This window comes from Cyanistes caeruleus, chromosome 1 (genome assembly GCF_971803275.1).
Source record: "Cyanistes caeruleus chromosome 1, bCyaCae1.hap1.1, whole genome shotgun sequence".
Taxonomy (NCBI): Eukaryota; Metazoa; Chordata; class Aves; order Passeriformes; family Paridae; genus Cyanistes; species Cyanistes caeruleus.
Window position 1 is genome coordinate 98247200 of NC_141701.1, and position 12267 is coordinate 98259466.

At 39.1% G+C, this 12267-nt stretch overlaps 1 protein-coding gene across 3 annotated transcripts in view; it reads right to left on the reverse strand.

Moving 5' to 3' along the window:
* ITGA9 (integrin subunit alpha 9) overlaps positions 1–12267 on the reverse strand; it is a 218944-nt gene that overhangs the window by 165923 nt on the left and 40754 nt on the right. For all 3 annotated transcript variants that reach the window (XM_086844215.1, XM_086844226.1, XM_086844237.1), the window contains 2 exons: positions 9642–9796; positions 997–1157 (listed from right to left, as the gene is read on the reverse strand). In XM_086844215.1, the coding sequence (XP_086700341.1) occupies positions 997–1157; positions 9642–9796 (316 nt within the window). The remainder of the gene's footprint in view (positions 1–996; positions 1158–9641; positions 9797–12267) is intronic.

The following is a 12267-nucleotide window of genomic DNA, read 5'->3' on the forward strand; positions in this document are numbered from 1 at the left end:
TTATTTATTTTATTTTCTCTCAACAGCATAAAGATGAGTCAGAAGATAAAATTTATCTCCTATTCTCACAGTTTTTAGGTACAAAAAAGCTTCCTGGAAAAGTTGATATATTTAGAAAAATCTGGATGTACTGTTTTCTCAAAAGAAGAAAATGCCAAGTGTCATCCATCAAATTTAGGTCACACTCGTCCATGGGAAGAAGTCCTTCAGTAAGGACTGGTGATAACGATTAGTGTTTGTAAGACAACAATATGTGGTTTGAAAGATAAATATCCTTCCTATGTGATTTTAAAATCCATTCTATACATTTTTAGCATAGAAGAAAATTGTTCTGCTTACTCTGAAAACAATGGCACCTGGGTGACATTTCTTCAGCACCTGCCAAATGAGGATATCTACAGTTCTAGCAAGCTCTAGATGAAGAGCTTGCCACAGGAAAAACAGACCCTTTCTATGTCTCAGTCTGGAAAGCACACTCTGTATCCCTAGGACCATGATGCATGTGAAATTAAGTTATCCAACTGCTGCTTTCAAGCCCAGATGAAATCCACAGGGCTCTTCAAATCCAAGAGCCCAATTACTTCATTGCAGGCCACACGTTATCCTGCCATTGCCATGCAGATTGTATCACCAGACTTTTGTGTGCTCAGGCCTTAAAACTAAACAGTAAACCCGCTGTTCCTAATAAAAAAAGATGCTGTCTCTTTGGGAATAATACCTGTAGCAACAAACCAAGGCAAAAGGAGAAAGAGAGACAGAAAGAGAGAGAAAGAAACACCTGCCTGATCAAACATTAAAAAAAAATGTATTTTCCTGGCATTTTTTTTCTGATCAGTGCTCAGACTGACAAATCATGCCAATCATGATCTGAAGTTCTACTTATCAGGAAATCAAACATCTGAAATCAAAGCAGCACCACTGTGATTGGTAGAACAATTTTTTTAAAAGAGTGGAATGCAGCAAGGCCAAAGTAAGGAAGGACATGAATGAACTAACCTTGACATATGCTAGGTAATGCTCGCACTTTTCCTGCATGAATGACAGTTGTAACTTTTCTGTGATCTGCCCTGCTGCCTCTCCAGAAGTCACAAAATAAACTCTGGGTTGCTGGCTCTTTTCCTTCTTTGCCACATCAGCAGTCAAGTTATAATTCAAACCTGTTTTAAAAAGGAAGAAGAAAACAAAGGATGTCAGTGAACAAATTATTTTCCAGCCGTCCATCAATGGATCCTGTCACCTCCGGGGCATCTATGCTTGAAAAAAGGTCAACCCTTGAGGGCCCTCAATCAGTCACTAAGTTCCCTGTAGCTACAGAAAACCAGATCCAATTACGAACATACTCCCATGTTTGGTATCACTACTACTCCCGGCCCATCCTTTCCCATAGGAAAAGATGTGTAATACATCTATGTACACTTAACACAAAAAAACCCCAAAAATGAAACAAAACAACAAAAAAACCCCCAACAACAACCCCCTACAAAAAAAAAAACAAAAAACAAAAAACCAAGATGTTTAAACTGCTCCTGACAGAAGAAGCAAAAAACCCAACACAAACAACAGCAACAACTTCAAACTCTGTTTTCTTTCTAAAACAGCACAAACCATGCAAATGTCAGCCAGGATGTGGTACTTCCTGACAATTGTTTTCATTGATTTGCAGTCATCTTAGCAAGGAATCTTAACATTCATATCATATACGTCCCCACACACAACTTTTTTGCTTCCAAAAAGCAACCTGGGGCAGTGAAGGGCTAGGGAGATAACAGGCCAAACTTATCACTGCTGGTAGTATAAGCTCTTTCTGCTCACTCCAGTAGGAGATCGTAAGACAAGTTTTCACTAGCAACTTAACTCTTCCAAATAATGCCTTCAAACATTTGTCCTGCAGCTTTAAGTGAGTTTTCTCTCTTTCTACTGATGATCTACCCACCCAACTTCACACAATGAAAATAAAACTCTGGCATGAATTTGACAAGCTCAGAAGAAGTGTCCAATTCTTCTAATGACTATTCATTTTCCATAACTAAAGTTAAATGCCTAAAAGTTTTGATAATGGTTCCCTCTGAGAAATTTTTGCTCATATCTTCAAGATGGCTACTACCCAGCAGACCAGGTGAACTATTCCAGCCAGTAAGAGATGCACCAAGTAAATGGCACCAGGCATTTTATAATGGATTCTCATCCTAAATAGCATGTATATACTTATGATGCAAGAGTCATCCCATAGGGCTGAAAGCACCCCTGAAACAGTGGGGAGTGAGACGAGATTAAGATCAGGCCATGGTATCCCACAAGCTAAAAAACATGAATCACAGCTGGCAGTGCTAAAGGATGGATTGCACACTCTGAACCACTTAGAACCTCCCTTCCTCACCCACTAAGATAATGACAAAGCACACAAACAGCAGGAGACAAAATTCTCATCAGGAATAAGGACATCTGTAAGTGCTTGCCTAACTACTAGCTATAGTACTGATTTGCCAGGGGGGTAAGAGGGAGGCACCACATGGAAAAAATGAAGAACTAACTAAATAATTACAAAAAGCCATTGGAAAAGGAATGTGCTTCTTTGCTGTCTCTGCCAGTAATTATGAGGAGAAAATGATTCATGAACTTTGCTTGCAAAGAAAATTCTTAAGCATTGAAAGCATTAAAAAAAAAAAAGCACTAGCAAATGAGAATGTATAGGACATTCCCTCCATCCTCTTCCAAAAAGCTTTCTTTTTCCCAGTAGTTCCCACCTTGTTTTGAATCCTCTCTCATAGTGTTGTCCCTGGGTCTAAGTAGGGAACCATCCACACTGCTCCATACACTGAACAACACATCACTGCAGCACATCTGCTTTTGAGGCACTCTGAGGGTAAGCACTGACTCATGCCTGCCTCCAAACAGGCTGGAAAAATGAGAGACAGACAGAAATAATTCTCCTGCCCCAAAGTATAGCTGCATACAGGTTTGAAGATGAGAGTCTACTTCTGAAAAATTTTTGATTAGGCATATTCCTTCAGTCCTAGGAACATGTTTAAACAGTGGAAATATCAAACAACCTATTATCCTACACTAAATCTTGCCAGACTTTCAGGCAGCAGTATTAGGGACATGAGGGCTACCCTAGAACTGGATCAACACACAAGCAATGTACCTCTGAAATGAAGGGTACAGAAGAAAATTTGGAGCAATTTCTAACATAACTATCTGCTTAGCTCTAGTCAAATGACCAAAACCCTTCATTTTCATAACCACTGAAATTCACCTAATTCTCACATTGGCACTAGTACTATTGTTGTTATTATTGTAGAGGAAATTAGCTAGACTGTTGTCTGAAATTGAAATAGCTCATGCCTCAAACATTGATATTAAATTTTGCTCATTTTAGCAAAACTGTATAGAGGAGCTATTGAAGCCCATCCCTCCCTAAAGATGCTTTTCAGGGGGACCAAGAAGATCACCTGGAGAGGATCAATGGAATATTGTTGGAATCCACAGATGGTGATATTTTCTTTATTGTCTCCATCACTCTCTGTTCCCCCCACTCATTTTCTATTTCTTTCTTTCCTTCTCTCTCTCATATTTACTATCAAATAAAACCCACAGTAATGACTTTGGCATATAGTCTCGTGTGCACCTTAATTTGGACAGAGGCATTTCTAGTAACTTTAATAACTGGATCTTGACATTTAATCAGCACAGTTGGCAGGATTAACATTCTCTGATCCAAAGTGCCTTTCACAATAGTATTGTCTCCTTTCACAAAATTATTTCATATACTTCCCTCTGTAGTAAATCTCAGAAATCTACATACTACTTGTTTTAAGGAGCTGTGAGGATTGTTAGGAGTCCTTCCATAGGAATTAGCACTTGGATGGAACTTCCTTTGAGGGGTTGTGGTTTTTACTGCAGGCTTAGAAATTTGAATGCATCTTTCTCTGAGGGAATTGTGGTAAATGGACTTGGGGGTCTAGTTCCCTCATCTACAAGTTGTTTTGTGCAGAGCCAAAAGCTCCTGTTTGGTGGGGACTGATGGCCCTATGATTTTTGTGTGTTCTGTTGTGAAAAGGCAGAACTGGCATGTTCTAGTCTTTGAAGCCAATTCTGCATCTCCTGTCTTGTGGAAACCTCCCCACCAATCTGTGGTTTGTTGTGGAGAATTAGAATTGGCATGTTCTAATCCTGAGGCCAGTCCTGCAGCTGCTGCCACGTGGGGATTGGTTTGTCCCTATGCAGGCTTAGGTATTCATTATGCAGCTTCCTCTGTCGGGGTTGTAGGAAAACTTTAGGGGTAAACATTTTGTTGTCCTTCATTAGTTAATTTGTTAGTCACTTCTCTACCCCTGGGGTGGACATAGTGAGAGAAAAAAAAAAAAAAGAGAAAAAATTGGGATAGGGAGCAATTGATTAGTAAAAAGGTGATGGCTTATTAAAAAAGGTTTTAGGCAGTGGCATTGCTTGCTGCCAAATTCAATCATGTCCAAAATGAAAATCAGTGGAATTAAAGGAGCAAACTGATAAGGTTGATTGCTTCCAGGTAAAAAGCAGAAGCCTAAAACCCTGAAAAAAAAAAAAAAAGGCAACGCAAATGCCAAAACCATTCCCTAATTCAGACACTGCAGTTAGAGCAGTTTCACTCCCTCCACTGAACATGCAATCAAGTTGGAGAAGACCTCACTGAAAAACTTTGGGAAACAACAGAAGTGGTACAACAAGCGCTTCACAAAATAGAAGGTAGAATTTCACCGAAAAAAGTTAATGCAATTAGCAACTCATTTCATTCTGGTGTATTTTGCCAGGGAAGTTTATTTCTTTTGTTTTTTTCTAGAAATGCCAAACATCCCTACATTGAATACAAGGAAATTGGGAGCAGAGAAATTGCAAGCAGCACATTCACTTTCTTTTTATAGGAACCTACCAACACATGAGATGGAGCTGCGTGAAAATCCACAAAATTTAAAGTGTCACTGTAATTGTTTGTATTTTCAGTTCATTAATGTTTGTAATTTGTTTGTATTTTCACTGCAAGTGGCTTGCTGGGAGATCAAATATTAGTTAAAGTATTCCACATAAGTTTGATTTTTGTCTAACTTCTTTTCTTTTTACTGAAAAATGGTGTGGCGGAAGTCTTATGAATGTATAATTTGTCTCAACCAATTTTGTCCTGAGAGCTGGTATAAAAATGTATACGTATTTGAAATCATGCAAGCATATACTAACCTCCGCAGTTATGCCTCAGAGGGGTTTACAATTATGATTTGGCTAAATTTTTCTGATTTACTAATTAAAGAACTAAAAATTCTTACCAAAACGTTAACTCAATATCATTTAAAAAATTATTGAATTTCCCTTCCCAAACCCGGAGGGATAGTCATGAACTGCAAAAATGACATGAATAAAATACAAATAAAATAAAGCCTTCTACCAGCTCTCAAGTATGTTAAATTTCCTGCAATATGTCCGAAGACAGTATTTTATCTTTGCCTCAACTCTTCTATTTATGCTAATCAGTGTAGTGGCTATAGTACATTCTGCAATACACATGCTTCTCAGCTGTAGGTGCAGAATGTGATGAGGGCAATTTACTCACTGAAATTCAAAAGAAAAAAGCTACTTCGGCTAATACAACTAAGTTTGAAAGGAAATTAATTTCATTTCTAATCCCACCAATAATAAATCCATAGTTTCTATTTTCTGGCAAGATTAAATTACAACTGTCTCCTGGAAAGTACAGTATATCCCTGATGTAAAAACATGTTTGCTTGAGAACACTTTGTATGAAAATGTTTTGTGTGGAAATTTTGTATCATAAAAACTTGTTTTCATAATACATAGAATAATCTGGTAGACTAAGAATATTACATATAAAATTATTCCAACTACATGTGAATGCAGTCAAGAAGAATACACACCCTCGACAAATCCATTCACTTTTATTCTAGGGTGCAAAGTTAATAAATTATACTACAAGAGCTGGGAATTCTCTCAAAACATGGCTGATTGACACATGTTATATATGTGCATCTGTTGAGGATACCCCTCTATAGAGTTTAAAAATGAAGACTCACTGTATAACTCTATAAATAATTTCAAAATTTAATGAACCAACACCTAAAAGATACAATATAGTGATATCCCTCACATCCACTACCCATTAAAAAGCACTGATTCCTGGGATTCACTAATTAATGAGAATTGGGTTGATGATTATTGTACGCTGTATGATTACTCATGTTATTGCTTCTGCTGTTTGTATCTTTTCTCCTATTACCTTTCTTCATCACCTCCATGGACAACCCATAAACTGAAGAAGAATGCTAGAAAAGAGACATTTATTATAATGTTTGAGTCACAGGGTGGATGTCAGAGACTGAAACTGTTCATTGTTTGAGGCAGTGTTTCATGCCTCAAACACTCATACAAAATTTTTCTAATTATAGCAGAACTGTACAAAGGAGCCATTGAAGCCCATCCCTCCCTCAAGATGCTTTTCAGAGGGACCATCACCACCACGAAGATCAACAGAACATCATGGGACCCACAGGTGGTGATATTTTCTTTACTCTGCCTGTGTCACTCTCTTTTGTTGAACTCACCTGTTTTCTATTTCTTTCTCTCATATTTACTATCAAATAAAATCCATACTATTGACTTTGGCATACGGTCTTGTTTGCACCTTAATTTGGGCAGAGGCATTTCTAATCACTTTAAGAACTGGATCCTGACAACTGTGGACACAAGTTTACTTCCATTTTCCTTCACAGATGAATGCAGAAGCAGCACTTGATGCACAGAGATGCCAGCAACCACTTTCTTGTCCTGGTCACACAAAGTACAGAGTCTGAACAGGCTAAAACATTTTCATTCAAGATGGAAAGGCCTTCCTCTAATCTCTGCCTTTCCTAGTGATACAGAAACCCCAGGGGAGACAAAGCAGTGACCCATCAAGTGAGGGAAGAACAGTTTAACTGAGATTCTGAGATGACAGAGTGAGAACTCCAAATGTCATACTTCTCATGTCCAAGACATACTGGAGGCCGTCTCTGCCAGGAGGTGTACAACTAGATGATCAGCTCTCCAGCAAGCACTGAGACAGAGTGAAGGGTCAGACAGAGTGTGCACAAAGTGCAGAGCCCATATTTCACTTGGCCATGGCTCCTTGTTCAGACAAAAACATTTCAGCAATAAATTCATACTTCTGAAAACTATTTTCTGCAAGAAACAAACTCAAAGGAAATTGTACAGTCATTTGCAGTATCAAGCAGTATCCATAAACACAGATCCTTGGATAGCTGTTTCATGACCAGTAGTATTGCAACTACCACTAGAAGAAGAAAAAAAAAAAAAAAAAAGGTAGGTAATGTTTACATGCAAATGTGAGGCAGTGCTAGATGAAGATGACCTTTTGTCCCATTCTTGTTAATAAAATAACCACACATTCCAATAAGTATTGAAGACACACATTTCCACAGAAGAATGCTGTGTGCATGTTCAGCTTGATTTTCTGAACATTATGTAGTTGATGGCAAATTTCAGCTGCTCAAAAGCAGGAGAAATGCTCAACTTTACACGAGTAAGCAGTAATCTTGAGAATCCACAGTGACAAGCCCTAGGAAGTGCTAGATGAACACCAGCATCTAGATTCTAGATGAGCACTATGTTCTTGCGGTCTGATTTAACAAAAAGCACCCAGACACAAGCCCAACACTTTTGGCCACAAAATTCTGGCATAGCATTTTAACACCTCCGTAAGCCTTTCAAAGTATGAACTGTGTAACAATGCATTAACACAGATATTCTAGGGGTTTTTCCCCTTTATTTAACCATGCAGGAAAGGAACCACTACAATATTTCCATTAATTGTTCCCTCCTTTGTTAATTGATATTTTTCAACTGCAACATAATTAAAATGGTCTGACTGCTACAATACTAACTTAAAACTTTTTTGAGATATTTTATCCAAATCATATCCTAAAGGGGTTTCATATAGTCAGATAGTTCTGGCTGTAACATTTTCAAGAAAAATCACTTTGTTAGAAGCATTATATAAAAGGGCAATGGTTGGAGTTTATATACTTAATAATAAAACAGTTCCTTGTAATGCAATGGATATTAGTCATCTAAGAAGATACATATGTGCTTTTACCGGGTAAATCAAGTGAAGTACAGTCGTATGACTACATAGGGGAATCAACCAGCTCTTAACAAGACACAGTGAACAGGAAGATAGGTCTTTTGTAAACAAGGGAAACCAGTATTTAGATTAGAAAAAAGGCAGTTTACTTCATAGCTGCAGGTCCAACAATATGAAATTAAAGCAAGGGAAACATTTTAAATAGTACCCCAGGAACATAAGAACACCTAGATATTCAGAAAACCTATTTGTAATTTTTCTGAGAGGAATTAACACCTCAGGAGCCCTCAAAAATGCATTTCCTTAATGACAGAGTAGTGGGTAGTAAAAAAATACTTTATCAAAGCACAGATTTGCTTACTTAGAGTCATCATTTACAGGGAAGGAAAAAGTCAGCATTTAGAGAAAGCAAAAATATAATCTGAAGTCTCAGTTGCATTAATATGCTATAATACAGAGGAATCTTAAATACAGTAAATCCATTGTTTTGAGATATTTAGGTGACAGCAACACGATGCCTGTAGTTCTTACTTCATGTGAATGCAAGAAGTAGCAAGAAGCCTTTTCCTTTTCTGACTTAATTAAAAACAGAATCCTGAAGCAGGCTCATGTGAAGGTACATGGATACAACTCATCCTTCTCAACTACCTGTCAAAAAGATTAGACCACTGAGCAGGAGGAGGCAGTGCTTCTCCCAAATCTTCACCAGACTCACTGTCAAGACACAGCATGCTGTGAGGCTGGGGCATCTTCCCTGAACAGTGCAAGTCCTCTGCCATTCTTAAAGCATGACAAGAGTGAAGCATCATTAAAAAAACGAACCCAGGCCTTAAATATTTAGCAGCTCTGTATCTGTCCCATACCACTTCATAAAACAGCTAAGATTTGTAAGCATTGGGATGTAAAAGACATAAGCAGTATTTTAATAGAGCCAAGATGTAAAGACTAGGACAATTACATGCTGCACAATTCCATTCATCTGAGAAACTCCAAGTGTTTTACAGGGACTAATCCGGAAGATATTCTTGCAATCAGTAAAACACTGGTTATTTATAATCATTTTACAAATAGGTAAACTGATGCACAGAAAAGGATTTTTTCATGTCTGTTTCAAGAGCTCCTTGCAGACTTTCAAACACTATTAATCCAGAGCAAATCATACCTGTTGTCTAATAATATTGGTAGAGGATATAGATACAGATATGCATTATCAAGGGGTAGACAGGGACTATGAACTTGGAAGGCTGTGCTCTCTTATCCTTGCAGTAAGCCCAAGGAGACATTTCCCTCATTTCACTCAGGAAGAATCTGCCTCAGTATTATGCCAGCCTCATCACAAGGCAAAAACATGCCCAAGAAAGCTCTCAAGCCTCCAGCCTTCTGGGATTGTGTGGCCCATGTTCATCTTGAAACTACTTATTTCACACAAAGCTCTGTTACTAAGTACAAAAAGAGACCTCAACTCTGGGTCAACTTGTTACTGTGCTCCTGTCTAGGGCTGGCACAGTTACCTTACCTATTTCTCCAGGAACATGCTTGCCACTGAAGCGAAAGCATGCTGTGACATTGAGGCAGTTCACCGGCTGCAAACCATCATGGCACTGAGGAGCTGTGATATTGATAGATATGGGCAGGAAAATGGTGACATCCATGGTAATGACAGGCCTGGATCTGGAGATCAACAGAGAAGCAGAATTGAGTGACCATTCAGAGGGAAATTCTCCGCAAAAGGAAAATAAAGCAAATTTGGAAAACTGCACAATTTCAAGCAGACAGGAAAAATAAGAAACTACATTTGAATTGTAAAATAAACTAGCATTTTGCCTAGCTGGCAAGGGCTACTAGCATTTAAATGAAAGTGGTAATGTCAGCTTGAAGTTTAGTGCTCAGATACAGCCTGCAGGAAGGCAGCTGGGGAAACTGATAATATTAAATAACTATAAACCTTTCCAGCAAAGGCTGCATAAAGCCTTCCTGATGACTGAAGAGGATAACAAAATTACCAGAACAGCAAACAAGTACAAGTTCATACAAACGAGACTGGTTGCTAACCATCTTGGATGAACAGGGACAGCTAGGGAGAGATAGAGTTTTCACAGAATGATCTATAGTCAAATTTGTGACCCCAAAGTCAAGGAGAGAGCACAGAGGTCAGCCACAGGAGATGGATTCATACATAATTTTTCTGATAATAGAAGAGGGACAACAGACACCACATCTATGTTTTCTGGAGAAGGAAATATTTGGCTAATTCCCTTCTGGTGAGCAACAAGGATTGAATACTTGTATCACACTGCTGAGCTGTCTTTCAAGAATTATCCATTGCACTGTGAACAAAAGCTTTCTACTCTTGCAACTCCAGCACAAGGTTATTGCTACCAGTACTGCTGGCTGAGGGAGAGCTCAACCAGAATCACAGAGCAAGTTGAGTGCCTTAAGGCACAGGTGTCTTGCTAAGGAAACTTCCCTGTCTGACCATCCATGAGGCACTCAGGCAGCCACACTCCCACCACCAGGGATTTGAACTCCTGGGACCAAAACTCATTTGCAGTGAGCTGACAGGTGCCCCCCTTGACTCCCTACACACACCACACTCACATAGCCAGACCAGGTCTCCCATAGTTTAATAAAGCCTTTTATTCACAGTGCAGTAACATGGAAACAGTTCAAGGTGGTGCCTCCAAGGAGGGACCCCCAAAAGAGGACTCCATGGGCTTTTATACCCTCACAGTCCAAGCACACAAAGGTCTCTCCTCTGCCTCCTGACTTCTCAGCTCCTGCTGTGTCCCAGTGTCCCTGAGTGTCCTCTTGCTTCAGGCTCCCACCACCCACAGCTCAATTTGCAGTTCACACACCAAGCCACCTGTACTGCATGTATTCCTCAACAGTTTCCTTTTTCACACAACACAGAAGCCCCAGCAGCTTGATTGGGAAACACAGCCTAGAAACTCAGGCACTCCTGAGCCATCTCCAGTGCAGGATTTCAGCCCAAAAATTATGGGTGTTATTCTTCCTATTTTCAATTCTGTACGTGTTCAAAATGAACATGTTCTTCCAAAATCAACTACAGTAATAAAAAAAATGTGCAGCAACCAGCAGATTCAGTTCTAAGGTAGTCCCAGGAGCCATGCAAGGCCAGAGCTTGTAAACCACTTCAGGACACTCACTCCACAGGGCACTTAAATTTAGAGGTAGGGGAGAGGGAGAAGAGAGCAGTGATTGTGGTTACACCTAATGTATACGAACTGGAACAAGATTCACATCAATCTCCAATACAGCTGCTCAGACTCTTTCACCACAGCCTGAAATAACAGTGCAAGTTCACATTTTGAGACGGAGGATAAAAATAAATGCTAGCCTTAAAAATATATGCAGTAGGGGGAAGGGAGAAAAAAAAGTTAGCGTCCTAGGATCATTTCACACCTTCAAAAAACAGCACTGTTTCTGAATGCTTAGGGAGATATAAAAGAGTAAATGCTACAACTGATTTAGAAAAATATTTCTCCATCAAAAAAGTATTTCTCCAGCTATCATGCATTGTGTGATTTTTCCTTAATGTTATGTCACTTGGTTATTCACTGGGGAAAAACAACCCAATGCATCTGTCAAAGAGCCATACACACATATGATAAACAGAATGCATCTACCCCAAGTCAAGAAAGACTTTCACAAAAGGCGTCAAATGTCACTTGTCAAAACATTTGTTGGCTTTGTTTAAAGGACTTCACAAAAGGGGAAGGGCAGGGATGCATGGAGGGAAAAAAGTTTATCTCTTTATCTTAACAGGAAGAGGGACACACTGTAAATTGGCAGTAACAGCAACTAATCAAGCTGCCCATAAAGTTAGTCAGTAATGCACTATGTTCCTCTGAAATGCACAAGCATAACATAAACAGTGGTCATTGTGCTGTTGTGATGTATGTGGCCTTAATCACATTTAAGTTTGTCTCCCCTCTCTGCAAGTAACATCAATGTAGGTGAAAAATGCCATTTTCTTTCAAGCAGCTTCAGAGACATGAGACTGAATTCCCATCTGGGGCACAGAACACCTTCTCACAGAAGCAGTTACTAGCGTTCCCTGTATATATGATGAGGACACAGAAAACTCTTCAAAAGCCCTGACCACCTGCCGTGCTGATCAT